This window comes from Saccoglossus kowalevskii, chromosome 5 (genome assembly GCF_978046115.1).
Source record: "Saccoglossus kowalevskii chromosome 5, keSacKowa6.1, whole genome shotgun sequence".
Taxonomy (NCBI): domain Eukaryota; kingdom Metazoa; phylum Hemichordata; class Enteropneusta; family Harrimaniidae; genus Saccoglossus; species Saccoglossus kowalevskii.
This window is the reverse complement of record NC_140645.1, coordinates 31,214,206-31,241,044: the sequence shown is the minus strand read 5'-3', so window position 1 is coordinate 31,241,044 and position 26,839 is coordinate 31,214,206. Positions and strand designations below refer to the sequence as shown.

The window sequence follows — 26,839 nt, the reverse complement described above, 5'->3', positions numbered from 1 at the left end:
ATAATGACGAGCTCACACTATCTCCGTTTATAGTGATGACATAATATCACTCATACTTCTCTGTGTCGCATATTCGGTCTCGTGTTACCAACACTCACTGCACTGAAAACGGTTATTAATTTAGTGAATGAAAGCCATCTTTAAATAATTTTGCTGAACGTTGGGTTATGTGGGTGCAATTCGATAGATTATAATGATACATATATAATTTAGCTGAATTGGAAAATATTACCATTACTGGTTCTTCTTGTTAATGCAGAGAAATCTCGACTTTCACAAAACCCGTCTGCAGTGCAATATGAAATTCTGTATTCCCTATTTGTATCATTTACTTTGTATTCGAGTATATTTCTATCGATGCATTTCACTATAACATCCCATGTGACATCCACGTGACGTGTTTCTATTTTCACACATGTGTATGTCTCGTTCTCGTGACGTGTCCAGCTCAATGTTGTAGTATCATGATCCAGTTCTACGATTGGCTCATCTAAAAATAATAACAGTTGCGATATTATTTTGATGTAAATACAAGGCTTGTACATACAATGTTAATACGTAATAATCATTTTATTATTTCTGTAGTTATTGTGGTTTACGTCATTCAAAGCAAAGGTTTAACTCGTTACCGCTCAGTGTATCTCAATGGAATAATGCGAGTTACAAGGTCTGTTTTATGATACCCTTACGCCCCTGAACGTAACGTTGCAGTTTTTCATATTGATACAATCCCTAAAAACTGCATATATAGAAGATAATATTTGGTAATCGTAGTACTAAATAACTATTAAAAATCGCTAAAACTGCATAAGGATAACGATAGCGTTAAATAATATTAATATTACCCATCCAAACCTTGCCCAATACATTAGGATTCTCAACTGTTTTAAGATTATATGTCGATCATTTTCTACGCCGATTTCCACAATTCAGGGTTAGCATTACTCTGTTTACGTCAAACTTACCCAATGTTCTTATTATAATAGCATTACTGTATGGTCCTAAACCAAGTGCGTTCGCAGCATATGCTCAACATTCATATAGTGTTGACGGATATAATTCAAGTATTTCTATCGTGATATTTGTTGTCTCTGACTTATCAGCGTTCAATTCGATGAAGGTTGCATTTCTCCGGGTACGATATTGTATAAAATATGTTGTATCTGCATCTCCACCGTCATATCCGGGAATTATAGTGACAACCAGACTGTCATAGAATCGTGTTATTGGTACAACGGACTTTGGTGCATCTGGAACACCTATATGTAAATTGCCAGTTTTATTTGTGAGTTCAAATTATAAACACAAAGGAATTAGCGAATAGTAACTATGGGGATATCTACATAGATTAATCCAGTTAGATTATCATTAATGTGAACAAACCCAAACGGTAAATAACACATGCTGCATAGTTTAATATTAACACTGTAACATTTACATTGTTTTTATTTGATTAGCAATTATAACGATTGCTGTTTCCGCATAGGTTGGCAGGTATTTTTAGTCTAAATGTAAATGACAATACTTACTTTTATCTTTGAACGTGACAATAAAGGTTGTGTTGCCAATATCGTTTTCTGCAAAACAGGAATAATTACCATAGTCACTTAGCATTGTATTCTGTATTGTCAATATGCTTTCATATAAGGTTCCACGTGACACTGTGTTGATGCTGATTCTATTGTCAATATTTATTGGTTGATTATTCGGACCATACCATATTACCGAAGAAAGTGGGTTGCTTTCAATCTCACATCGTAGTTCTGCTACGCTCCCTTTGCTTGCATAGAATCGCTGATTCTTTGATACGTTCACAAAATATGGTTTATCTGGAAAATAGCATTCAACTATTGCTATCAATTTCAACTTCATTTTGACGACATCACGAACAATTAAAGAAGATAACATATGTTAAAAACGTATTACCAAACTCCTATGATATAATGTATAAATATCCAATAACCAGCAAGTAGTTCATTTTAACGAAAAAAAACGCATTATTGTGATTGTATAAAATTGTGATCTTATTTCAGCACAATTACAGTGCAATTATACTAAGCCGTAGTTGATTTATAATTAATAATCGCGATAGTTTGTTTGCTTAGAAACCACACTCAGTTTAATCTATTTTCCACTAACTAGCATAACGTAAAATATAATGGCTTTGATAACTGTTATTTGTGGCTAGCATATATACATTCAAGTATATAAACACGTGTAACATAAAACTTGGTCCCAAAGGCCGTTCGTACATACATCTTCTGAATTCGTAAATGCGAGTACAAATGCGTCTTTAAATAACTATGTAATAAACATTTGAAATTTTCATCCAATATATTTCCAAAATTACATTTGTATTATTTGTAGGTTCTGCAACACAATATTCGTAACGATGAAAATATAGTTCCACAATTGTACATAAAAAGGCAATATTGTAAATGTAAGAAATGTGACCATTATGAGTAAATTACTTACAATACACAGTAAGATGAATGACAGTAGAAATCACGTGACCAGTAAAGTCTATATGACTTGATTGACAATGATATGATTTACTGTTATGTTCTGCTTGTATGGATATTGTCATCTGTTGTTCACTTATTTTACCATTATAATCTCCATCTCTTGTAACATTAGATGTAATAGATTCATATGTATTAGCAGTCCATACATTGTTATCTTTTAACCATGATATCTGAGATGCTGGATTACTGGTTGATGTGGTACAAGTCAGTGTTTTAGTTTCACCTTCCTTCACAGGATTGGTTATGCCAGATAATGTCACAGACTCAGCTGGAACTGTAAAATAAAATTTGGATTTAATTGTGCATGTCTATCAAAGTTAAAATTTGCAAAGCTTCCTTGTGAATATAGAATATATGCCATCATTTTTGTTTCATAAAAATACTTTGGAAATGAAATTAGTTCTGAAATTATGCGAAATAATCATATACTTAATATGTATATGTAAAAATATGTATTATAATATGCATACTTTACTTGATTATCATTATTATTTTGATTTCATATATATATAATATACTTACAGTAGATATTGAATGGTCCAAGTTGACATATTAATGGTGTAGTTTGTACAACATTAGTAGCTTTACATGTATACATTAGCTAATTATCATTTATATTTAGATTCCCTATATAAGATATACTTACAGTAGACATTGAATTGTACAAGTTGACATGTTAATGGTGTAGTTTGTACAACATTAGTAGCTTTACATGTATACATTACCTAATTATCATTTATATTTAGATTCCATATATAAGATATACTTACAGTAGACATTGAATTGTCCAAGTCGACATGTTAATGGTGTAGTTTGTACAACATTAGTAGCTTTACATGTATACATTACCTAATTATCATTTATATTTAGATTTCATATATAAGATATACTTACAGTAGACATTGAATGGTCCAAGTTGACATGTTAATGGTGTAGTTTGTACAATATTAGTAGAATTACATGTATACATTACTTGATTATCATTTCTATTTAGATTCCATATATAAGATATACTTACAGTAGACATTGAATGGTCCAAGTTGACATGTTAATGGTGTAGTTTGTACAACATTAGTAGCTTTACATGTATACATTACTTGATTATCATTTCTATTTAGATTATATATATAAGATATACTTACAGTAGACATTGAATGGTCCAAGTTGACATGTTAATGGTGTAGTTTGTACAACATTAGTAGCTTTACATGTATACATTACTTGATTATCATTTCTATTTAGATTCCATATATAAGATATACTTACAGACTGAGTATACATTGAATGGTTAAAGTTAACATGTTAATGGTGTAGTTTGTACAACATTAGTAGTTTTACATGTATACATTACCTAATTATCATTTCTATTTAGATACTATATACAAAATATAATTAGAGTAGACATTAAATGGTATAAGTTGATATGCTAATGGTGTAGTTTGTACTTTAGTAGCTTCACATGTATACATTACTTATTAATTCTATTTAGATTCCATATATAAGATATACTTACATTAGACATTGAATGGTTAAAGTTGACATGTTAATGGTGTAGTTTGTACATTAGTAGCTTTACATGTATACATTACTTGATTATCATTTCTATTTAGATTCTATATATAATATATACTTACAGTAGACATTGAATTGTCCAAGTTGACATGTTAATGGTGTAGTTTGTACAACATTAGTAGCTTTACATGTATACATTACCTAATTATCATTTCTATTTAGATACTATATATAAAATATACTTACATTACACACTAAATGGTCCAAGTTGACATGTTAATGGTGTAGTTTGCACAACATTAGTAGCTTTACATGTATACGTTATTTGATTATCATTTCTATTTAGATTCCATATATAAGATATACTTACAGTAGACATTGAACGGTTCAAGTTGACATGTCAATGGAGTAGTTTGTACAACATTAGTAGCTTTACATGTATACATTACTTAATTATCATTTCTATTTAGATTCCATATATATGATATACTTACAGTAGACATTGAATGGTCCAAGTTGACATGTTAATGGTGTAGTTTGTACAACATTAGTAGCTTTACATGTATACGTTATTTGATTATCATTTCTATTTAGATTCCATATATAAGATATACTTACAGTAGACATTGAATGGTCCAAGTTGACATGTTAATGGTGTAGTTTGTACAACATTAGTAGCTTTACATGTATACATTACTTGATTATCATTTTTATTTAGATTCCATATATAGATATACTTACAGTAGACATTGAATGGTTCAAGTTGACATGTTAATGGAGTAGTTAGGGCATCATTAGTAGCTTTACATGTATACACAGCATCATTATCATTTCTATTCAGATTCCATGTGTAATCCTTCGTAACTGTGTCATCAGTTGTAGATGATGATAAACCGTTTATCTTACTGTTACCACGATACCAATTCAATGTTGCTAACGGATTGCCATCAGTTGATTGACATCTTATTTTCATTTCGTCATCAAGTAGGTAAGATGGTAATCGTGCACCAGTGGATTGGTAAGTGCAGACTGGATCATCGGGGGGATCTACAGTTGAAAATAAATTTAAAACATCCACAGTTAATTATGAATAGGAAATATGTTCGTGGCGAAGTGAAAGAGTCTAACAAATTCTACTACTGTAAACATTTTGTTATTATTTAGGTATCCAGTGTCAAATTTTGACAATAACAGTGAAGGTTCAATATTTTTTTATATGACTGAACGAACAAATGTTAGGGTTTTAAATAAAAAGTGACCACAAGCTTGTTTTTATCTTAAAGGGGAACCGATATTATAAATAGAGCCAAGATTGCCATCGCAATTAGTATGCCAATTCAAACCAATCCATTCACATCGTGGTGGGACCTCCGGGCAATTTGCCATTTACGATGTTTGTACGTCAAGCTGTGATCCAAATACATTTCTTCCGGCATAAACATGTACGCTAGCAATTGCACTAATCTGATTGGTTTTTGATATATAAATGTTGTTGTTTTCGGTCGAAACGTGCTGCGACAAACAAAAATCACGAGTTTAAATAGACGACTGATGTATGTATAATGCCTGTCAATCAATCAAAAATAGTAAACGAAAATGTGAATCTAGATGTTTATTGAATCAACAAAGCTTGTTGGTTTACAAATAGAATTATCGTTACGTAGTTTGTGTTATCATAAGTAACATTGCCACATGACGATGTACGACAGTGATGTTTGAAACCAAAGACCTGTCATTGGAAAGATGGGGTTTGGGCCAGACTCGTATCCCAACTATATGCTACTTAAAATTACAATGCATATGAATAAGCTTTACATACATGTAATATCACTAGTCCGAGAAACATTTTCAAATTTCCGAAAAATGCGCATTTGGCTTTATTTTATTTATGACAAATTAGCAACTCTTAATTCCTAGCACTCTATATAACCAGAAGCTGGATCACGTCAACCACTTCTGTTTCCTGTATGAGCACAGTCCAGTCAAGAAAACTTCATGTGCTTTAAACAGTGGCACAGATGCACATAATCATTCAATTTTCTGAGGTTGTCTTGCATTCTAAACATGTATGCATTATTTGCATAACATGTTTCCAAAATATTTGTTAAAAGGAAGAACTGCCACTGCTTTGAAATTTGGAGAGAAAAAAAAAAAACGTTTCTGAGAGTAAGTCAGAATGCTTTCAGTTTTCCTACTACATTGTATTATGTTCGTAAAACATGTAAATATAAAGAAATTTAAAGCAGGTGTTTTCGAATGACTTATTACAAAGCTTAAGCATGTTTAGCCAGCTTCAATGTTACTAATATTCTATAAGAAAAGATTTTTCTGATATTATGGAAATATGACAGGAAGTTTGACAGTAGTGACAATGGCTAATGTGTGTTAAAATTTACCCACAAATAATTGCAAGTCAAAATGCAGGTATACCAGAGTTTCAAACTTTAACTGAATGCAACTATGTGTGATCTAAATGGAAAAAAAATGTGTACTGTAGTGGCAGTTGTGGTAGAACTGTGGTGGACTGTGTAGAAATTTTGGGTCTGTTGTCACACTGTTGTACTGTAGTAAATGTTTAAATCTTCATTTGATGTGGCCCATTTTTATACAGTATCACGACTGCCGACTGTAATGTTCTTGAGAAATATAGTAATTTGCTAATAAAAAATTTCATTATCATTTTCTGTAAGTTGGGTAGAGATATGGGAACTTTTTTTAGTTGCTACATGTAGAAAGCATGTATTTTTCCCCGGTAAATGAAAGAACTAATGTTTCGTTGCATCTTGTATTTAATTGCCGTAAATGGGCTGGAGGAGACAACTTAACACTCACTGTCCGTAAATTAGTGAGATACGAAGGGTGACAGCCGCGTGACTCAAGGTGTTGACGGGGTGTCAAATCGCGACTTTACGTACTTCTTGGCTGGTCTGCTTTTGATATAGCTCTATAAAATTCACTACAATAAGTTGAATTCATGTTAGTATGGAAGATGTGATGTTTTTCAATAAAGGAAACTTACTACGAACACATGTTTGTATAAGTGCCATTTGTCCATTTTCAAAGCATAAACCTCCCCTCACGAACCCTGATATGTCGCGTTTTTTTGTTTTGATCCCGACACCCACGATTTAGCGAGGGTCACCTTATCACTAATGTGTTGCAATACAACAAAATAAAATTAAGAAATTTCAATATAAAAGTTTCCATCAGTGACAATGATGGGTGTATTTTACGGTTAGTGTTTGTTCACTATTTATAAAATTGCTTGTTAATTCCCACCAACAATTATATTTAATGTCACATCATGATGGCAAAATTTTAAGTAACGGTAATCCAAAATCACTCTCAATAATTTTGTTAACTCTTTATGTGTACTACGGTTGCATTTGAAGTTTTTATTATTTTAATGGTGTGCATGTTTTACCGGTAATACATAAAGGTACACTTTACAAAGATACCCATTATATATTACTCATAGAATCCATTATAAAACCTGGACAAAAGAAATTTTTATTTTTTCTGCTCAATCTTTGCTCAAACTAATAGAAACATCTGTTACCTCCTTTTGTTAAATTAAAATTGTTTGAATGAAATATACAATATACTGGGTTTCACACCTAATTATTAAAGCGGGGGAGTCACCTAAGCATGCGTCAGGTGACCATGGCGTGTCATTATCTACAAACAAGTGTCTACCCATGGGCATTTGCGTTCGTAGCGTGTGTTGTTATCATCGTTTGGGACCCTTCCGATTTCGAAATTGCACATTGTTCATTTCACGTTATCGTACTAAATGATAAACATTTCTCATATCCTTGTACTTAAAATATTAATGTTTGATATTTTCAACAATAAAATAATAAAACAATTGTTTTCTTTTAAAATGTTCATATGCAAAATAAATGGTTGTGGAGTTTAACATATACTAAACTATGCATGGTATATGTTGAGCAAATTTTCAAACTCGTATTTCACAATTGGAGTGTGTGTTGTGAACTTCGATTGATTATGTAATTGTGTGGTCGACTTTAAAAAGAAAACTTTGTTCAGATGTGATGAATAAAGCTGCTCAAACAAACTCCATTCAAGAAATGTCTGATTGCAGTGTACCTAGATGCAAAATTACACATTCCTTAAATTACAGATGTCACGTGGTAGTACAATCAATACAATTTGAATCGCCCTTTCGTCAACTTGAAATTAACAAACATATATATTGGGATCACAGTGATCTGTTGCAGGAAAACATGGATATAATGGCTACACAAACAAATTCCTTTCTCTTACTTGCTACCAAGAGTATTGTTCATCAATACGAATATGGCAGTAATTTACCTATTATCAAAAACAGAATAAGAATTGGATGATTCAAAGTTTATTTTAGTAAGTAAGACGGGGTTTTTGCAAATTCATTACAAATTTGATATCGTTTGAACCCTCAGCCCGTATCATTATAGTTGGTCCAGTGGTAATTTCAGGTAAATCCACTGAAAACATGTTTGACTACACACTTTCTTATGCAAATATAATAAGTTACTTTACGTTAATTCTCGACTACAAACATCGATGTCTACAATTCACCTATTCACCTATGACCATATAATATGTGGCGACATTCTAGCATCACACAAAAATCAGTATGCCTCGCACAACTAGTTGCCAATGATCAATCGTAGTGACATGTAGTTTATAAATAAATAAACGCTGCTCGGACTGATAAGTATGATATATTGAAGATAATATTTGGTAATCGTAGTCCTAAATAACTATTAAAAATAGCTAGACGTTTCGAGCAATGGCTCTTTATGGATAGCACTTGCTTATCGATAGCACTTGCTTCTATGCTATCGATAAAGAGCCATTGCTCGAAACGTCTAGCTATTTTTAATAGTTATTTAGGACTACGATTACCAAATATTATCTTCAATATATCGTAGTGACATGTATATTTGTTGAAAAATATTGTATAGGCACAGTGTGGGCGCGGCTAATTTGATATATAAAAAACAAAAATTATGTCAGAAGATTGTATACAATATTCAATCAATTGTGTTATTAGCTATCATTTGATAAATAATATTCCGTGTTTCTGATAATAAATAGGATTTGTCATATTCAACGTAAAAAATAAAATCGCAATAAAACGTACTTTTGGACTTGTGTTACGTCCAGCAATTTCCATGCGTTGGCATGAAAATGTTATGAATCTAATTGTGTAGTCTTCTATTGCAGATACACTTCCGACGCAATGATATTATACACATATCTAGTACCAGGAGATGTAATATAATTATGCATTTGTGACAGTAATATTAACGATTGAGGCAATGGCCTCACTGACCTGATAGGTGAATGGACGATTTTCAGTTGTTAAACACTTATACATTATACACTTATTATATTTGGATCACAAGCTCGCTGTATAAACTTTAAATATATAATTTGACACAATTTACTTCAATGGGGAAAGGGTTGGAACAATACTACCCGTTCCACGAATGTTTCATACATATTCTTAAGTAATAATACAACGCTATTGTGACACATTTGTTGAATACTAACCAGTATCCTATTATTCTCAAGAACCTGCTCTGATATTGATGGAGTCACTAAAATTGTGATTATCAAATATCTATGATTTCATGCAGAATATTGTTGTAGTTTGATTGTTGGTATGGCGTCATTGTAATGAAAATGCGTAAATAAATTGATTTCGCTGTAATTCTTATGCCGTTTGAAATACCTTTGGCAAATTTGTTTGTGGTTTGTGTACACAGATTGTAGATTCCTCGTGGTGCACATAGTCAGGAGTATAAGGTTCATATCACAATGTTGTTCATAATTACATAGCACATGTTATTACAAATCTGGTTGATTGTTATTACAAAACGGGTTGGTACAAAGATTGTTACTCATTAGTTGTCTGTACGATTGTTGTAACACTGTTCAACCAAACACAATGCCCCGACGGCGTTTTGAAGATGAATACATTGTCAATCATTTGTGAAAATTTCAAAACAAAAGGTCAAAGCGTGTAGGAGCTATTTTTTTAAAGTTCTGGGATGTGCAATAAAAAGAAGCTGAGATAATTGCTAATTTGCATAACAATTCACTCAGTAAGAAGTTTGCTAATGCTCATAATTAAAATTGCTGTAACAGTTCAAAATTTAAATGTATTATCGTTTTGTTAAAAGTTAAATATAGTGCTTACTATGAAGATCCTGTCATTTCTTTTTTTCACTATGTTTCTTTTTTTTTATATTTATGTACAGCCTTGCTAAATCTTGCTAAGCATTCAAAAAAGAGAATGTTTGCACCAATATCTATATTTTAAAATCGTTTTTTTTAGTATGTTCCACTATTCACAATTCTACAAAATTTGAACAGTCTATAGCCAAGACTGTTTGGATAATAAAAAGCAAAAAAAAAGAAATTTCACTCCCAAGTGCCCACGAACCTGCATCTGTACATTAAACTTATATTATTTGTGTTAGTGTAATGCAGTAAGTTATTTAATGGTTCCGTAACAGGTCTTTTACCAAGGGCTAATTATTAGGCCGGGTTCCGTCTGCTATTTAGTCAGTGTGCAATAAAGAGTTAACCGTGGGGTAACAACATATGTGCGCAAATATCAGCATGTAAGTAATGCTTTAACAAGACACAACTATCAGTTCAACTAGGTGATTGTCCGACCATTATCCAGATGTAAATAGCCCAAACACGAACAAATATAATTCAGATTTTTATTTTTGTTCTACATGACAGTAAATAACTTGTAACTTGGCAAATTCATAGGTTGTTATCATACTAACCATTACAGTTTTGTTTTAGTGAGATTGTTGATGCAATGAGCTTGATGACTGGAACTGTATTTAATGACTGAATAACGTTTGAAAAAAAATAGTAATTATTGTATTAATTGTACTGTTGAAGTCCAAATAGCTCATTGACAGATAACCAGTTATCAGCAGTACGTTCATCAATACAATGTTCTTACGTGCTATAAAAAAGTATTAATAAGCTTGAATAGATAATAACACGTGTTGATGGTAACTCATAGTTGTGTAGATTTCGTTGTTTACACCCGGATATATCGAAGCAGTTTTTATTTTTATAATTTTGTGGATATTTTTAGTATATTATATTCTTGTAATGAATGATTTTTATACTTCGATAATATACTGACTAACATTTTAGTTAAACGTTTCCAAATTAAACTTTATTTTTTTTTAGTTTTGTTATGTGTCTGTATTACAAAGTAAGCAAAATCATGTTTGTGACAATATATTTTAAACATTGTTATGATTGTTTATTCCGGAACATCGTTTGATGATATACTTTTACAAATGCATGAAAGCTTTTGGAAAGGAAACAGGTGATCCTATTTGAATAGGGAAATATCTGAGATTACGTAAACTTGAATAATTATTGTCTGTATGGTATTCAGGGAACTTATAACACGAATGAATGTGCATGGTATGCATTATGTTGCAAGTGTAGTGGCAAAGCATGTTTTCCCCTCTAAAAACACCCCAAAATAGAATCTACTACGTACGATAAGAGGATATATCACGTGAATGTTTTGATACTGTATATATTTGGATTCTAGGTGAGCGCGACCAGCAGATCGCAAGGGTTATTGACTGTTGCACCGTAACTTGGTATCACAATGAACTATACGCTATGTACACAATAATTTATGTGGCTTCAATAACGGACTATGTGAAAAGTATAACAAACAAAGGCGTTGGTAACATTTTCTAAAAATCTAATTGGATTTTTCATTTGTCTGTTTTTTATAACACAGGTTAGGCGTGCAGTTTGTTATAGTTCCCAGACTCCCTGTGGTTATGGTTCCTCTCTAGTGATTTTGGCTGATATTAAAAGGCAAACACTCAAGGTATTAAAACACTTAACCTAAAATCATGTCAATATTACTCATCTAATAAATAAATGTTGTAAAATAAATAACGAACAACGGCGTTGGTATGTCTCAGTGAAACATTCCTTTTGTCTGTTTTAAGACGTAAGAGAATATTTTACAATGTAGCGCATGGATTGCATCACGTTCCTGTGTTTATTGTATCCCTCCAGCACATCCATTGTGGTTGTATAAGAAATCTATATTTGGAAAATTACATTTTAGCAGTAAAAGTACTAGATACACAATCGCAAAATTTTAATATTAGGAATGTTACCAAACTAACATATTTGCGCTTTTGTATCACCAGAAAGACGAATGATAATACTTCAGTAGATTTATTTATTATCTGCAGTTAATCTGGTGAGATACATCATACTGTTGTTTCTCAACAAGTGGTTACTGACAATGAATACCACGTTGAATTGGAACTTGCATAGTGTTAAATTCAAAGGTTCCAACTAAAAAATTTCCCTGTTTTTGACAGAATGTCGCATTACTAGGTTTGAAAGTTAAGAGAAAACAAATCAAAACGTACTTAATTTGTCTCAAAAATTCCCTTATATTCAAATGGCGTATATACCGAATGCCTGCAGAATTTTTTAATGCAATATAAATTTCACTTACGTGATTTTTCTGTCGGTAATTTAATGAGTTGAGATTTAATACGTGACATTATGTTAAGCAATGGCAAATGTAAATTTGTGTATATAGAGCGCAACCAAACTGCATTTATGAAAATGTTGTTTCCTATATTGCGTATTATTCTACAATCTACAAGCTTCTTTTTATATTCATATAAACCACATGCAAATAGTTTAACATAGATAAATGATCCAAGTTAAATCTGGTATACGTTCAGTTAAATTATATTACATAAATTATATTATTTTAACATGACATCCGAGTAAATTATCATTGGTGGTTTCCAAATTTTAAAGTGACAAATCGACGGTTTGAATCCCTTAGCCTATTCAATCAATCTTTGCTTGAGATATTTTCAATTGATAATATTTGTATAAAAGCTGATAATATAATAATTCCAGTAAACTAATCTTCATATAGTCTCTGATTTCTGTCACAAAAATATATTCGTTTGGATGCTAAGTTGTTATTTTAATGACAAAAGTAATATTCATCTCTAGATTCGACAAGTAACCTGTTGCTTGCATGATATAATAATTATTGTGATTTGGCTTCATATTTGATTAAAATTGGCCGACAGTCGGTTACAAGTCATTGCAATTAAAGAAAATCAATACACATATGTAAACCATTAAGTTTTGGTACAACAGCTTCTGAAATATATACATATTTCTTTTGAGCAATGTATTCACATTAAATCCATTATTCAAATTAGACAGTCAATATGCCATTTTATTTCGCTACGTATAAAATGTTTGGTCGTTACTCAAGTTATTGTATTTTCTACTGAGTAGCTGCAGCCAATGTAAACTTCTAATTAACGTATTTTCTTTTGTAATTGTCTTTGCAACTACATTATGTGACTGCTCTGGTGATCTGTATGATTATGTTAAGCACTTAGCTAAAAAAAACAGCTTAAAAACTATAAAAAGTTTACTTACATCTAATGATCAGTGTTTTATCTTCTGTTTTACTTCCTTTAAAATTCATCACTTGACATGTAAATGTTCCACCGTTATCATCTCTGTTACTGGGATTGATTGCTAATTCACTGTTATCTATATTGAGTTGATATCTATTCAGTGTTGGTAGTGGTGAACCATCTCTCAACCAACTGTAAATTGGTGAAGGATTACCAGATGATGTACATTGCATAGTAATTTTACTGCCTGCATTGGATATAACACTGCCATCAATGAACGTTATACTAGGTTGAGATGGTTCTGTTGCAACTGTGGATAATACAAACATGAATGTATTTGATAATTAGATACACAACAGCATAGAGAGGCTTGTGTCAACCGTTTTTTTTTATTACAAATAAACTGTAATTTATTTGTTTCATATGTTGTAGCGTGTCATTCTGAACGTTAATTAAAAAAACACATAATGTGACACTGGTCGCAATTTCGATATAGATAGCAAAACCGGTGATACTCGTGGTTCAGCCACGTTTAGTCGGACGGCAGAAGTCAACACTTCAAGCGCACACGTTTCCACAAAACCGCACTAGAATAAATATACGTAAAACATATCATGACCATAACAGATAATCAAATTCCGCAAATACAATAACTGGTTAGGGTACTATTTATGTAATTATTGTTTTGTAAGAACTTTGACTACAACTTCCTCTCATTCTGTATAGAGATTTCAATACCGCCTGCGTACTTCTAGCACTTTGCTAGTTTCTTAGATTAGATCTGCACTAATGCACATTAATAATTCTTGTATAAATGATTTATACGCTTCCAATCGTACTTGGATGATAGACAGGCGGAAAAGCAGTTATTGTATATTCTCGGGGATAGAGCAGCATGGACGTGCACCACTGTACCATTTCTATGGGCAATGCACGACATGCTGTGGAACGCCGGTCGAGAACCAAGTGAAAACGACTGATCGATAAAAACATCAACTGTGAGTAAATATTGCGTAACCACATTTATAAATATAGTATATGTAGGGGTTGTCCTGTAACACTGTTTGGGAAAGCCTTAACAACTTTTTGTGTCATTTCCCCGATGATTTCGTTATTACAATATTTAATTGAATTTAAGTTACGTTTCCGTAGCTTAGATTTAATGAAAGGGGAGGTATGGTTCACTAAACCTAAGCTGATATTCAACATCTATTTGAATTAAAATGTAATTACATGTTGAATTCCATTGAATTGAGTTTAATTAAACTCCAATTAAAACGCAACCCTATATAGGAACGCTTTCTAATCGAGTTCATATCACAACAACATTAATAGTTAATTCAACTATATTAAAAAATAATTCAATGTGTGTCGTCACAACGATCGTACGATCGAGGTCCATAAATTACATGGAATGTGTGCTGGATGATAAAGGTATATTTCTACCATATGTAATATTAGTCAGCTTACCTTCCACAGTGAGTGTGACTGAGTCCTGGTCACTACCATCTGGAAAAGCTGAGACAGAACACCAATACATTCCGGCATCACTCAACTGTGTGTCAGTTATAAGTAAACTAGCTTGGTCTTCAATATCATGTCTGGTGAATCCAGGCTCTGGGTAGTTTACTCCACCAACTGATTGTATAACTAGAGTACCTGTAGCTGTACTACTCCCTTTATACCAATTAACTATTGGATTTACACCAGTAGTTATATATGCACATTCCAATAATGTTGTGTCAGTCTTGAACCCAATGATTGATTCAGGTACAGTAACATCGACTGATTTACATGCTGGAAATAACAAACATGGATTGCATTTTACAATATATTTCTGGGCTTGTCTTTGTTTCTATTGAATCGTGAATTATTTTGTTTTGTTTTCTTTGAAACTCTACACATTCTGATTTACCCTTTGTCGGATATTTTTAAAGCATGATCTCGATGCATCATTTTTAAAAATATTGATAATTGTGTAATAGTTTTATTATTGTTAATGCTGGAAATCAAACATTTTTGGCACTCCAAGGTGAGTGGCCATACATCACGTCACATTTTGCAAATTATGTCACCCGTTCGAGTGGTTGACAAACCATGTTATTAATACTTATATGCATACAGTAAACATATTGTGGTCTTCAAAGTGGGCGTATTCAAGTTCTTTTATGTTCTGTCAATTAATGATGGGAATGGACAACATCAGTCATTAAGTGCTTTTAAAATTGCAATGCCTTGATACGTAGGGTGATACAATACTTCCCTACATCAACGAGAGAGCTTTTCAAAGGTTAATATTTCTAATTATTCAGCTGCTGATAAGTAGCTTCTGACAATGGGTCTTCTAGCTTAGGTTGTTCAAAATACACAACAACAGGGTAAATGTTGACAAATAAAGTGTATTGATGTTTCAAATAATTAGTTTACAGTGGGGCAGCTAGCTTACACAAGATTTCTAAACCATGTAGGCAAGTATCTGTAATTTTTTCAGTCAGGCTTTATTGTTCAAAGCAGTCGTGTATTCAATTAGATCACGTTTTTTTTGTGATTGTTTACAGTGGCTGCTTATTTCCGCTCACCCTTCTCAATTTCACTTCTGTATTGTAATTAATTAATTAACTGATTATAAATTACCAACTATTTCTGACTCATTACAATTAAATTCAAGTGTACCCTGTCACAGAAAAACTACAAACATCGACACAACACACAACATTTTACCTCAATTAAAGGGGGCATCTAAAAAGAGAAAAAGAAACATAGCAGCTGTCATTATTAATGACAGGGTTTGTTATGAGCCGCTAAAGACTACTGCCTTCTCACTGTCACAGTATGTATTGAAATGAAAGCAGGTGATAAATAACAACATTGCCTACAATAAAGAGGACATCAGATATATATTACGAGTGCCTTCAACAGAGATATAGCAGAATATATAGAGAGGAAGCGACTAAATCATACCGTTTACATATGAAAGAGCATTCATTCACTTGAAATAATGAAGATAATACACGTATTATGTATCGTTTAAATATGTCAACATCGCCACATTGACAACTCACTCACGTGATACAGAAGTGTAAATTAGTTATTACTACATAGTTAGCAGAGGTGTAAAGAGCCCTTAGCTAACATCTGGTTAAACAGTACTCCCATGGTACTTAAACAAATCATGATGTACTGACGATCATACTGTTAATTGGTCCGATAAAACTGAAAGCCACTTCCTATCAGGTCATGTTCATGTGTGATTGTAAACCGTAGAGAACTTATAGTAAATATTTACACACTTTTTTGGATTTACTACAGATAGGTCGCATATACTATATGTGTATATTGTAATATAGAATTATACTTACATGCAATGACAGTCAGCAGAACAACACTGACAGTAAACATAGTGGTTCTTTAATAACGTGGCCTTTCCGGGTGCATGAACTTTGACATTTCCACTCGAATAATTACCTGCTGGTATGCAGCAGCAAAGCTACACGTTCAGTATCCGTGACCAAGGGATAAGTGCTCGGTCAATAACATTGGGTAATAATGAACTTTAACCAAAATTTAATCTGACAAAAGTATATTGATATATGACCCCTGACCTAAAATGAGGGAATGCCCCTAAAGGCTGTTTGCTAAATGAAAACTTCTGGAAATATGTAGACATGTTTTTTGTTCTGTTTTCTGTCGCATGGTGTGTCTACATATCTCCTAGTCTAATGCATATCAGTCATTTGTATGACACTGGGATGTAAGTAAGAGTGGATGGTATGGTTTTTGCAACAATAATCAGATAAAAAGATCAGCTTCAGCATTTCAAAAGTGGGCTATTCATTACCACTGTGACTTTAGGCAATTTTGTATTGCACATACAGTCTCAAAACATTGTTTGGAATAAGTTTGATCATAGGCATGATTTAATGTACAAAATACTGGCTTTGGGTTGCGATCTAGGTCACGAAAGAAAGTTTCTCAAAAAGACTGCTTATTCTCGACTTCTATCAGCCCCAAAATAAGTGTGGGTGTGCGTGTGTGTGTGTATGTGTGTGTGTGTGTACTTGGATTGCTATATGTTGCGAGGACAAAAATACAGATATATAGCTACTTCCGAGGACATACACACCTTCCGAGGACCTTTTTCATAGTCCTCGGAAAACATAATTTATATTAATAGTTAATTCGATTATTAATACGTTTTGCGTAGCTTAGGTTTAGTATCGGGGGAAGGTATGGTTCACGTTATATTAATATTAATATAATTATACCATACCTTACCCCGATACTAAACCTAAGCTTCGCAAACATTTCTATGTTCAGTCACGGGATATTCAACTCTTGTTTAATTAAACTTAATTAAAATGCAATTCTCCATTGTATTGCATTGTAATTGAGTTTAATTAAACTCCAATTAAAACGCAACCCTATATAGGAACGCGTTTTAATCGAGTTCATATCGCAACTATATTAAAAGTTAATTCAACTATATTAAAAGTTAATCCAATGTAGTCCTCGGAACATATTGCAATACAAGTATGTGTGTGTGTGTGTGTGCGTGTTACCAGTGAAGATGTGGAGGAGATGGGCAGTATCACTCATATTCTACTACTTCCAATTGTATGACATCAAAATATGATTCAATCAGATGGATTTAAATAGATATCATTTTACATTTTTATTTAATTTCGTTTTGTTTTATTTCATGGCACAAACATTTGATGAGTTTCGTTTCATTCGATAGCACCACAATGTGGTTCCAGTTATTTGCACAAAGTTACTTTGTTTTAGACGTCACTAGTTTTATTTAATGGCAATTTGTGATAGAGATTATATTTTGGGGGGTAATTGGAAAAGATCCTGATTTCGTACATCTTAAAATTGTTGGCGTTAAGCCAACTACTACAATACATTTCACTTGTTGTGATGATTTTTATGGTTTTAATAATATGTGAACATTTGTATTATTACACCGAATAAATCTTAAAACGGAAATTGTGGCACTCAATTTTGGAAGTCTTCCAGGTCATCCTCATAGAGATGGATGCATGTATGAACACAAATATACAAGTTGAAAGATTATTTTAATTTGAAATGTATGGTTGTATTAATAAACCTAATTTCAGCAGCTTCAGCCCGACAAAGAATTGATTTTCACAAATACATTTGGCGCCATTCTGTGCGCATATATACGCTACACTGCGTTCCAGTTTGCATTAGAACACTGAAACTAGCTTAACACGGGGCTGCACACTGCTTGAGTATAGGTTTATGTCAACACCATTCTCTTTCAACAAATACACTGTGCAGAAAATGTGATATACAATCAAAACCCACACAATATGAAACAAAGTCCAACATAAAGGTTCCGTCACAAGTAAGTCCACGACTCTCATGATTTGTAGGTTCACGAACTGCGCAATCGCAGATCGAATGTCTCAAAGCGCGAAGCTGAGCGCGCTGGCAAAACAAACGGCAATGGTGACTAAAAATCGCACGAAATCGCTACAAAATCCTAGTTTTTCTTCAATGAGCTAGTCAAATAGTGAACGCAAACCCGGAAAACTAATCAGTTCATGAATATTGCCGTGTGACGTGTTCCTTTGACACGTAAATCGGATAAATTCAGGAGAAAGGTACCTTCGGCTCTGGCATCATCTATATATTAAGGTCCTGACCACCATCCCTTAGGCAGGCAACAAATCATGATATTACCCTCACAAACATGTGTTATTATTTAAGTGTATGCTGGTATATTTTATCACATCTCACCGTTGTTACGCATGCTGTAATTGGTTGAGAGTCGGTCACATGACATTGAATAAAAATGGATATTACATGGTAATACATGCCAAGTGAATATTTAAGCAATAACTTCATGTCGAAGACGTGTATACCACGGGATATCGAGTGGTATACTCGACATCGGTGGGGGGGGGGGGGGTATATTACTATTATATTATACCAGTATATTGACAATTCGATAAAACTAATAAGAAAAGAGATTACTTTCATCTACTAAAAATCATGATTATGGCCCTTGAATAGCCATGAATATTTAAAAACAATAGTACGTACTTTAACACTGAATGCACACAAACACGCAACACAGTTCAAATTTAATACAAATTTCTTTTATTCCTCCAGCAAACGAAACGTATCCACAGTGAATAGAGCAGCGTAAACACGAAAATTAGCATAACAAAAGATGACCTTTTACTGACTGCGTCACGCGGTTTGAAATACAGGATCATTAAAACAACGGATTTTCCACGTTTTCATTCCAGTTTTTATACAATTTGGATTGTAATTTGCCCATTGAAAGTACAGTTGTGAATTAAACCAGTTTTGTGACTCATCATACTACTTGTAACTGTGGATATTTGAAGTTCAGCGGTATTTGGTTATACATAATAAATTGAGCGATTCACACTGCTTAAGCATGGTTACTTACAAGGGTATTCGTGGCTAAAAATAACATTTACTGTGTTATTTTTTTCAGCAAACAATGTATATATGCTATTGAATAATGTGAAACTTATAATAAAATAAAATATTGCATACTTCAAATATAAGTGTTGTTATTTTGTGGGAGAGCGGGTTTGAGAGATGTATGGTAGGGTAATTGTGCGTAATGATGTATGTCTGTTCGATGTGATAAAATAAATAACACATGGTCATTTGGGTAATATCACTATTTGTTGTTAAATCGTGATTTCATCCTCACAAACATGTGTTACTATTTAAATAACCAGCAGCAAAATTTGTATATTAACAATTTGAGAGACCCTCATTTCTAATTTAGAAAACGAATAAAATTGCTGCACACACAATAGTTCCAAGTTAGATGTAATTTGCCAGTGAAACTTCTTTTAATTAGTGATTTGTCTTACCCGAACAATTATATTTTGATAAAGCTACTTAACAGTTTCCAAGATTTACGCTAAGATTAACGGATTTTGTAGAGAATGTGCAAACAAACAAAGCACCATTCAGAATATACGTCCACAAATTGATTGAACAACACAACAACTATTGTAATCCATAGAAAGCGATACACAAAAAAGTCACAAAAACAAAAGTTAGACTTGCACTTTGACAGCAACCACAGCAGCATTTAACGACTGGACTATTAGATCACTCATTGTCTTTTTATAACACGACACACAACACATATACATGTGAGTAAATTTGTGTTTAATTGTGAACACAGAATTGTGTCTGTCTGTATGTAATTCTTTTCAATTGAAACGCTAAGAAATATCTAGACTTTACAGCCCAGACAGCTCAACAACCATTAAATACCATGGAATGCGGTCCACAATACAGGTCAACACAAATGTCATTTGTGTTTGAAGCAAAGACTGGCAACTTAGGTTCATGTCCTCAATACCTTTGATATGCAAATTAGCTTTCCACAATTCATACACTGTGCGAGCGAAATCGTCAATACCGCCACCATTTTGAGCTCAATTCATGGCAACCGTATTAGGCTACTGGTGTTTATGGTTGTTTTATGAATCCAACATGAACCCATATCTCATGCATGAACAATATATTTTACTCGTTAATATAACTTTGTAGTTTTTAAAACGTAGAATTATCAACTTAATTTTTTACGTACATAATCTACGGTTAATATTTTAGTATTTTACATCCCGTAATGCAGATAAGCAGTACTAATGTAAAACATTTTATGATTAAGAGACGTGATTGCGTGTTGTGTTATATGATATTACGTGATATTGATGTTACATTATACAAATACTCACCCCCAAAAGAGGTAGGGTATACAGTTTTAGCGACCAGAAGAGGTCATTTTCAACCAAGACGAAGGGAAATCTAGACTTTTGTAAATATATCATATGATATTTAGTCTTATAGATATTCGATTCGTGGTTCATGGACTTTGTTGTGGGAAGGCATCACTGTGTTTAATTGAGTTACATATTATTCTGTGTTTTGTCAGTATATCTACATATTATATATAGTGTATTTGTTGAAGGAGTATAGTTTCAGCACCAAGATGTGTAAGTCAATGGAAAATGTATTTATAAAGGTTGAAAAGTTCATCTAATAACACGAATGTCAAAGGTTTAGCCAGTTTAATTTAATTTATGTATAGTTACATGAAAACATGTATTCACGCACTTCCCTGTCGTATGTTATGGTGTACTCGTAGTTACAACATTCAAAATTTACCGGAGTGATTAATATATTTAAAAGTTACTAAAACATGTATTATTGTTTCAAATATGTGTGTGTCATATGGTGGAATACAGGTGACATGCTTGGTATTTTCAGCATTGATGTATGTTCATGGAAATTACATTATAACATTCGAAAAGGCCATCTAATTAGATCAAGGTCAAGATAAAATTGTTCGCCTTCGTTTATTTTTAATTTTACTGATCTTTAGCCAGTTATCGAATGAATGGCATTACGTGAATATATTTCTATATATATATATTTCAGAGAAATATTTCCAAAAAGCGTTACATAGTGTCACAAAAACGCATATCATACACTACATTAGCGAGATATTTACATACATACATGTTAGAAAAATCAATATTTATTAGGTTATCGGTTGCCCGATAATTATGCTATTGAAACAGGAATATAAATATGATCCGTGCCGCTTGTGTACAAGTAGACAGCTGATAAATTAATATAAAATTTAATATTTCAACTTGTAAGAAGTAAATTATGTTACATTAAAATCATTTATTCACGCACCTCCCTGTCGTATGTCATGGTGTACTTACAGTAAGTACATTCAAAATGAACCAAAGTGATCACTATATTTAAAACAAAGTAAATATATACTATTGTTTCAAGTATATGTGTGTCATATGGTAGAATTAAAGCGCCAAGGTATGTATGTCCATGTGCAATTGAATTATACAAGTCGAAAAGCTATTATAAAAGTTACACCAAGGCCAAAATAAAATTTTCCACCCTCAGTTGATTTTTAATTTTACTGATATTTGGTCAGTTGTCGAATGAATGGCAAAGACATAAACATATTACTATATATATTCCAGGCAAATGTTCAAAAAAGCGTTACATAGTGTCACAGAAACGCATATCATACACTACATGTGCTCATATTATCAAAATATACATATACTCAATTCAACTAATATTATGATAGAACCAAATGACACTTGATATAAAAATACACACCATTTGAAAGATATTTACATACATAGATTAGTCAATAATTGTTATTTGGTTATCGGTTGCCCACGTAGATACAGTCCAAAGTTATGCTATTGAAACAAGAAGTCCCGTTACATGTAAATATGATCCATACCGCTTGTATATAAGTAAACAGCTGATTAATCAATATAAATATTTCAACTCATAAAAAGTTTAGATGTATTCAATTTATTCGTTTACTAACGCAAATGCATTTTCTTGTCTAGATTTAATAGTTTAGATGGATGACCCTCATTAATGACAGTAAATATTCGGCACTGACGTGGTGAGCGATGAATGGACACGTGTGTTTAGAAAAGTGTATGGGTTCAAATCTTGCCGAAAGAAGAAAAGTGAAGAAAATTATCAAACAGTGAAGATATTATTATAAACACAAAACAAGTATAATATTCTAAACATATATAAAAAAAGTAAGTTACAATATCTTAAATTGTGATTCTACATGCTCATGACAAATGCTTTGATATTAAACTCACCTGCAGCCACATTTTCGTATCGTCTACCACCTAAAGCTGCGTCGTCTGCCGGGAAAAACACTTTTTGTAACAATGTATTGTTGTAAGCTATCATTTGAATATATGCAGATTATAAATGAAATAATATATGACATGGATTGAGAAAAACATAACAGGCCAACAACATAAGGATAACACTTGGCACAACGTTTAGTGCAGCGTTAGTATGTTTAGATCTACTACCATTAAAATTGCTGGCTTAGCTATTAAATACTGACATTTTACTGTTATTTTTTTAAGATGGAAACACATGTTTTGCATCATATTTTAGGCAAACATTATTATTCGAGAATTTATCACATGATTGGTTACTTTTTAGAAAGGGTAGTTTTATTTTATTATTTTCAACAACAATAAACATACGTTATCGTAATTTTACTTTAGTATAATTAAGAAACACACAAATAAATTAAATGTGTATTCACATGTTTCAATATATAGTTAAATAGTTGCCTTTGATTTTTATAAATTTACGAATATGCAAACAGTCAATTTTCGTAAATGTATATGTAGTTTTGTGATTCGTAAAAAACAGATCAAGAATTCCTCCGTGATTGTGAGTTGAAGAAATAGGGCTGTCATTTTCTGGGTTGATTGGTGAAGATCCATATTAAAATCACCACTTATGATTACAGTGTCACAGTCTTTCTGCTCTTGGATTGCTGTGCATTCGCCAAGTAACTGAGTAAATGTTTCTTTTACCACAAACCATGGTCAGCTAGGTGGAACATATATACACACTTTCAGTGTTGTTTTTTTTTCAATTTCGATGATTCCAGAAAACTTGTTCTGTGACAGGTCCGGCAGTATATATTGCACAACCATGATCAGACTTGACTGAAAAATACTAAAATATTTTGCAGATTATATTTGTTTTGTTTGTTAACCTTTGTTTCCGTCAGACAAATTACACCAAATTTGTCTGTAAAAGGATTACTGTTCAAATCTTCATGATGAGATTTTAAAGATCTGATATTAAGATGACTGTTCAAATCTTCATGATGAGATTTTAAAGATCTGATATTAAGATGACTGTTCAAATCTTCATGATGAGATTTTAAAGATCTGATATTAAGATGACTGTTCAAATCTTCATGATGAGATTTTAAAGATCTGATATTAAGATGACCAACAGCCTGAGATTAGTTCGGAACATTGTTAATAGTAGGATACTTATAATTGAGTTGCATTGTTTTCAGTATTCTTTCCATTTCTTTTAATGCAGATTTGTTGACTTTAGTTTTCTTTTCATCAAATCAAATTATAAGTCCAGATTTTGTTTTTACTCTACTGAAGATAGTGTACATCTGACCAGGTTTGGGGGCCTAGTTATAACTGATGTCACCTATCATATATGTCGCCTATCATATGTACTTCCTTGTGATTTGTGAACAGTCATCCCGAATGCCCATGGGTATTGGGTTCTTTCAACTTTGACGGAATGTGTTTTTACAGAATAGAAAAAAAATGACAGTTACAGCTTTTATTGGTACAGACCCTGGGTATTTGTATTCTTTCTGAACTTCTCGTTCTGTGTCCTATTCAATGGATAGCGAGTGTCAATTTCTATACGAGTTATCAGTCCTGTAGCACCATTCACAAGACCATCTAAGATCAGTGTTTTTGGTATGCATATATCCTGCTCCGAATGCAATTTCTATTACAACCCTCAGTCCTGCTGTTTCATGTGGATTTTTGTCAGTTACAACAATTTTTGCTCTTTCTGTAAGCGAATATTTCTTGGTATCCTGTGCATGCATTTCTATAATACTGGCACTACCGGTAATTGCTTTCAGTTGTTTTGTAGTGTATGCATCAACTACTTTGTTAGTTAATTTTGTATTGTTTTCAGTACTTTTCAATAATTCAATATCAGTTTGAGTATGCTGTGCTAATCGTACTCTTGAAAGAATATTTGCAAACTCTGAATCATGTTGTTGTCTCACTATTTATTTTAATTCATGTAGTTTAAATAGGTTTAACCACTGTGATCCAGCCAAAACATTCAAGTTATGTTTATAGGGTTGTGAAACACTGGTCTGTCTCCTACTGGATTCAGTTGTAATAAATCTCCTACTGCTAAAATTGATATGCCACCAAAAGGTCTGTCATCTTCAAAAATGTCTTAAAGTGTTAAATCCAGATTTGATAATGTCTGGCCACCGATCATTGTTATTTCATCCACAATAATTATCTTAAGTGCAATGTACTATGATCTCAGGGTATTTAGGTCTGTGTAGCTGGTTTGCGATATTCATATGATTCACTTGTTCTCCGCACTGGAAGACTGAAAGCACTGTGAAATGTAGTTCCTCCAATGTTCTCTGTTGCTTTACCAGTAGAAACTGTCAAAGTAATTGTTGGTGTGTCAAGACTTTCTCCTTCTCTACGTGATGAGTGAATAGCACTTTGGAATATTGAAAGTACTACATGACTTTTACCTACTCCACCACCGCCAGTAAGAAATACATAAAAAGAATCAGGTGTTGCATTGCCAAAGAATTTAGTTATTCTATATTAAGTGCACCATACATACACAAAATCATGTACAAGTCTTTGTTGTGCATTTAGACTTCGTATTTATTTGTAATACTCATTATCCGACAATATTTTAGCATGTACTGAAACTGATTGCTTGGTATTGGATGGTATATTGGCAACAATAATGTTATCTGGTAAAGACTGATCTGTATCTAAATTAGATTGATCTAGTTATTCATGGTTGATGTCATTTGAACATTCATTATCGTCAGTTTGTTCTGCATGTACAGGTGCCACTGAATCCCACATTTCTTCATTGACGTCATCGGCTTTATGTGCATTCCGATATGCATCTTCCACTTCTTCAATACAGGGTTCAAATATTTTAATTATCTGTCGTAAAGAATCATGAACCTGAAAAAAACTTCGATTCATGGCTATCATTATGCTTAAGTTGGATTCCGATCGCCATGGTAAATATAAGATAATCAATCGATGGTAGTATTTCCCAGGATATTTTTTCTTTGACACATAATAGTAACGAATAACTTATAATAGGTTTTCATCGTTTGTGTAACTAACCAAGCCCATTTAATAGTTTAAAACTGTTATCTGATTCATAGTCTGTTGTGTTACTAACATCATCTGACAGTGTGTCAACAAGTTCTCCATCATCCATTTTTTAAGATTGTGTGTATGTTGAATACATCGATGTAAACTCTGCCAAGCAAATATGCTTGACTAAATGGTCTTGATGCAGAAGTATCTAAAATGCTTATCATGTACACACTTTCATAGTTATCTGCCATTTTTTTCAAGTTCTGATTTACTTTTTAACATCCTCGTTTGGTCTTTTTCATATCCAGTCGGGACATACAATACTGCCGTATTTGTATATTTCAATGGCAAACTAATCAGCCCAGCAATTGCCTCATGCTGAGAAATCTCACGAGACCGTAGGAATACATTGCCAATACATTTGAGTTTGTCAGGTACAGTATCTGCTTGTTGTACTGCATTCTTCATAAGTACTGACATTTCTCTTTCAGGTTTGCACATATATGATGTGATATATGCAATCCATGCGCACACATGTGTT

The 26,839-nt window shown here is 32.7% G+C and overlaps 1 protein-coding gene across 1 annotated transcript; it reads right to left on the bottom strand.

Annotated features, from left to right (window-relative positions):
• Nucleotides 1-1,029: 1,029 nt before the first annotated feature.
• Nucleotides 1,030-26,419, bottom strand: LOC146746048 (neural cell adhesion molecule 2-like). Its single transcript, XM_085498920.1, has 8 exons — nt 26,323-26,419; nt 23,221-23,307; nt 14,996-15,322; nt 13,545-13,835; nt 4,944-5,084; nt 2,476-2,799; nt 1,530-1,829; nt 1,030-1,259 (listed from the first exon to the last, which is right to left on the bottom strand). Exons 1-8 carry the CDS (start codon nt 26,417-26,419, stop codon nt 1,030-1,032), a joined length of 1,797 nt encoding a protein of 598 aa, XP_085355046.1.
• Nucleotides 26,420-26,839: the final 420 nt, after the last annotated feature.